At 60.8% G+C, this 3,591-nt stretch overlaps 1 protein-coding gene across 3 annotated transcripts in view; it reads right to left on the bottom strand.

Annotated features, from left to right (window-relative positions):
• The window catches only part of STK32C (serine/threonine kinase 32C), a 70,903-nt gene that overhangs the window by 26,334 nt on the left and 40,978 nt on the right, over positions 1-3,591 (bottom strand). For 2 of the 3 annotated variants that reach the window (XM_025880043.2, XM_073884657.1), the window contains exon 2: positions 2,594-2,649. The exons of the other annotated variant lie outside the window; for it this stretch is intronic. In XM_025880043.2, the coding sequence (XP_025735828.1) occupies positions 2,594-2,649 (56 nt within the window). The remainder of the gene's footprint in view (positions 1-2,593; positions 2,650-3,591) is intronic. 3 annotated transcript variants of the gene reach the window in all.

The following is a 3,591-nucleotide window of genomic DNA, read 5'->3' as shown; positions in this document are numbered from 1 at the left end:
GCGCACCTGTCCCACCCGCGCACCTCCTGCCCCCACCCAATCACCTGTCCCACCCGCGCACCTCCTGCCCCCACCCGCTCACCTGCCCCACCCGCTCACCTGTCCCACCCGTTCACCTGCCCCACCCGCTCACCTGCCCCACCCGCTCACCTGTCCCACCTGCTCACCTGCCCCACCCGCTCACCTCCTGCCCCCACCCGCGCACCTCCGGCCCCCACCCGCTCACCTGTCCCCAGCTAGTGAAGCCCGCTGCTGGACTCAGGCGCCTCAGCAACAACACCTCCCACCCCCAGCCCCCAGCGCACTCATGGGGAGCTGGGAGGGGCCTCCTGCACTGAGGACCCCCGCCCTCCCCCCCCACAGGCTCCTGGCCTGGTCAGAAGACCCGGGGACAAGGCCCCTCCGACGGCAAGCCAGTGGGGACTGTGTTCTCAGCGCTCAGACAGTGGGCTTCCACCCCAGCTTCCACTCTGCCTTGTAAAACAAAGCCATCCACCCTGGGACAGGTGTCTCAGGAATCCGGGCAGTTTCCGTTTTACAAGACAAGGGAGTCTGGAGACGGAAGGAGGTAGAGGTTACACAGCAATGCCCCGACCTGCACTCTTACAGATGATTACAACCGTATGTGTAATTTTATCACAGTAAAAACAAAACAAAACAAACCAAAACCAATAAACAGTCTTTGTACCCAAGGACCAGAAACAGCAAGCCTGTGAATGGGTGTCAGTGAGCTATTGCCCCGAAGGATGGAGCAGCCTCATGGTAAACAGCCATTGCTGGGAAGAGACCGGTCCTGTCAGACACACCAAACACTTTGCCTCCATTCCTGAGCGGGGGGCACGGGTGAACTCGGGATGTTCACATCCACCTGACCCAGTTGTCCTTATAAAGCCCAGCTTCACCGTGCTGCCGGGCACGGCTGAGCCTGTGCACACACACATCTCAAATAAGGCCACAAACAGGCATTTATGGGCTCAGCCATACCGGCTTGGAGCTGGCTTTCTGCAGTCGTGGCGAGCTTCCAAATCCTCCTTCTTTCTCCTCATGGGGTCACTGCCCTAGCCATCGAGAGCAGCTAGAAGGAGCAGAGCCCAGGTCTGGACAGGCCCTGGGCTGCTGCACATTCCAGAAACCCATCCAGCACAGGGCGCCCGCAACTGCAGGCCAGAGACCCTGCAGGCCTATTTGGGCAGCCTCATTAGAGAGCGGTGACAAGGCAGCTTGCATCTGAGGACAAAATCTCAGCAGGACTTCACTGTCACCCCACCACTCTGCAGAGCTCCGTTTCCGGGACCCTGTGACCGACCAGCTGGCTTTTTAAAGCTAAGACCTGGTCTGAGGAGCCGGAGTCCTGGGGTTCTGCGGACACTGCGGCGGCGGGTGTGTGTGTGCTGTCCCGCAGTGCAGGAGGAGCCTGAGGGGGACGATGAGAACGGGCGGAGGCAGCGGACAGTGAGGGGACTGCCCCAGGTCAGCCCCCAACACTGCTCCTCCCCCATGTCTCCCCATACAAGCCACTCCTCCCAAAACCTGGCTAGGGCTGGTGCCCTCCAAGGCCTGACCCTAACCCTAAGCCCCACCCTGTCCCCACCTCAACCTTCCCCACGCCCGCTGTGACCCTAGCAGGCAGAATTTACATTCCGTTGGGAGAAGCAGGCAGGGCAGAGGGCAGCCCAACCAGCAGATCTTAAAAATACTCTCCTTAACAAAAGAGTGAATGAGTTCCTGCGAGGGAGATACTTGCTCTGGTTTGTAATTTCCCCGGGCCTGGGGGAACCTAAGGCACAGCGTCCAGACAGCTGTTGGAGAAGGGGGCGAAGGCCTCATCTGCCAAGACTCCTTCTTGCTCAAAAGAAACTCTCCATTCCGAGGTGATCCATCTACAACAGACCCGTCATGGCCGAGTCGCGAGAGCTAATTTTAACCTTCCGAGTGCTCGTTAAGCCTCTTTGAGTTATAATTACCCCCAATCTCGAGACATTACAAGGCAGCAATCAGGAAGTTAGATGTGGACAGGAGAGAACAAAAGGAGCAGGGAGACAGTTTCGAGCGGGCCTACTTAGAGGCCTCGAGCGGCGTGGCTGCCCCGGAATGAGGACGCACGCTCAGCTGCACGCTCGCCCCGCCACCTGCACCCCTGCAGGAGCAGCCTGGCCCGAGGGTCGCAAGGGTCACGAGGGTCACAGAGGCTCCTGGACACTGATTATCTACTGCCACTCCCCCCCCCCCCCCCGCAGGGGCTTCTAAGACACTTCCTTTGCGGCCTTGAGTGGATTCCGGTCTCTAAGGAAAGCGGCTCCACCGCAGGGGGCGGGGTGTCAGTGTCTCTAGTGAGGGGGTGTCAGGGTCTTGGTCCCACAAAGCCCAGCAACTGTGCCATCTGCACCCTCAGCTCCCAGCTGAGTTAGGGACCCCCAACGCCCCGGACTAAAGACCCTAGTGCTCCTGAGCGAGGCTGACAGCCCACTCTGACCCCCCCCTTCACCAGCCTGTCCACATCCTCCACCGACAGACACAGGTGGGGCTGGCCTCCCCAGAGCTGGTGGGCCGCGGAGACGGTCCTGCCACGGCCTCCTTGCTGGCTCCTCCCTACCTTGCCGAAGCTGCCCTTTCCGATGGCCCGAAGGATCTGGAAGTGGTCGAAGTTCACTGCAGAAAAAACAGAGAGATGCCCGGTGAGGCGGCAGAAAGACCCAGTACCATCCACCAGCCCCCAGCTGGAGCAACCACCCAGGGGCCGCCCCCCACCACTGCAAGGAGCCCCCCTGTGCCCTGGAAGTGGGTCCTGGTGCTGGCTGGAGGCTCAACTCACGCTCGTGTGTAATGCAGGGACAGCCTGAGCCAAGGCAGAGAGGTGGGTCCTGGGGGCCACGCTGTCCCTCTTCTGGGCTCCTTGCAAGGCCAGGCCAGGCCTCGCTGCCCACAGACCGCACACCGGATGGGGCGTGAACAGAGCAAATGGCACCCACAGCAACCCTCTTCAGTCCCAGGTACCCAGACACCCCCACCCTGAACTGCCCCCAATGCATGAAGCCCTACAAATAGGGGTCCTGGAGCATGGGAAACAGGCCCCCTGCCCTCCTGCTGAATCTACTGTGGGGTTCACAGGATGAGCTACAGGGGAGCCTACTGTGGCCCCAGGATGAATAACAGGGACTTTCCAAAGGGAGGTCCCCAGGCCTGTGTGAAACCACCCGGATCCTGATTTCTATTAACTTCCTCCAGACATAAGCTCCTCCTAGAGAAAGGGGTCATTGGAAATTGCAGCTTTACAAACTGTCACGGCGCTCAAGAAAGATGCTCCCCGCCACGCACACAGGCCCCACACACGCGCTGCGCCGGGGGGGGGGGGGGGGACTGTGAGTGAGAGCAGTTCGGACACGCTCTCCAGGACTCTGCTTCACTCTGATCCTGATGTGTAAGGTCCACTCCACTGGTTTCCTTCCCATGGGCATCTCAGTGCCCCAGGCAGCTCAGGCCAGCCTTGCTTTCCACACCTGCCCGCCCCCCAGGGCTGCGGCTCCCCCAGCTGAGTCTCAGGCCACCAGCTGGTCCCACCTGTGCCCTATGTCTGCACCCCCCCAGGTCCCC

Source organism: Callorhinus ursinus, unplaced genomic scaffold (assembly GCF_003265705.2).
Source record: "Callorhinus ursinus isolate GAN/ISIS: 27379988/994484 unplaced genomic scaffold, GSC_fseal_2.0 scaffold58, whole genome shotgun sequence".
Lineage (NCBI taxonomy): Eukaryota > Metazoa > Chordata > Mammalia > Carnivora > Otariidae > Callorhinus > Callorhinus ursinus.
This window is presented reverse-complemented; position numbering and strand designations above follow the sequence as displayed.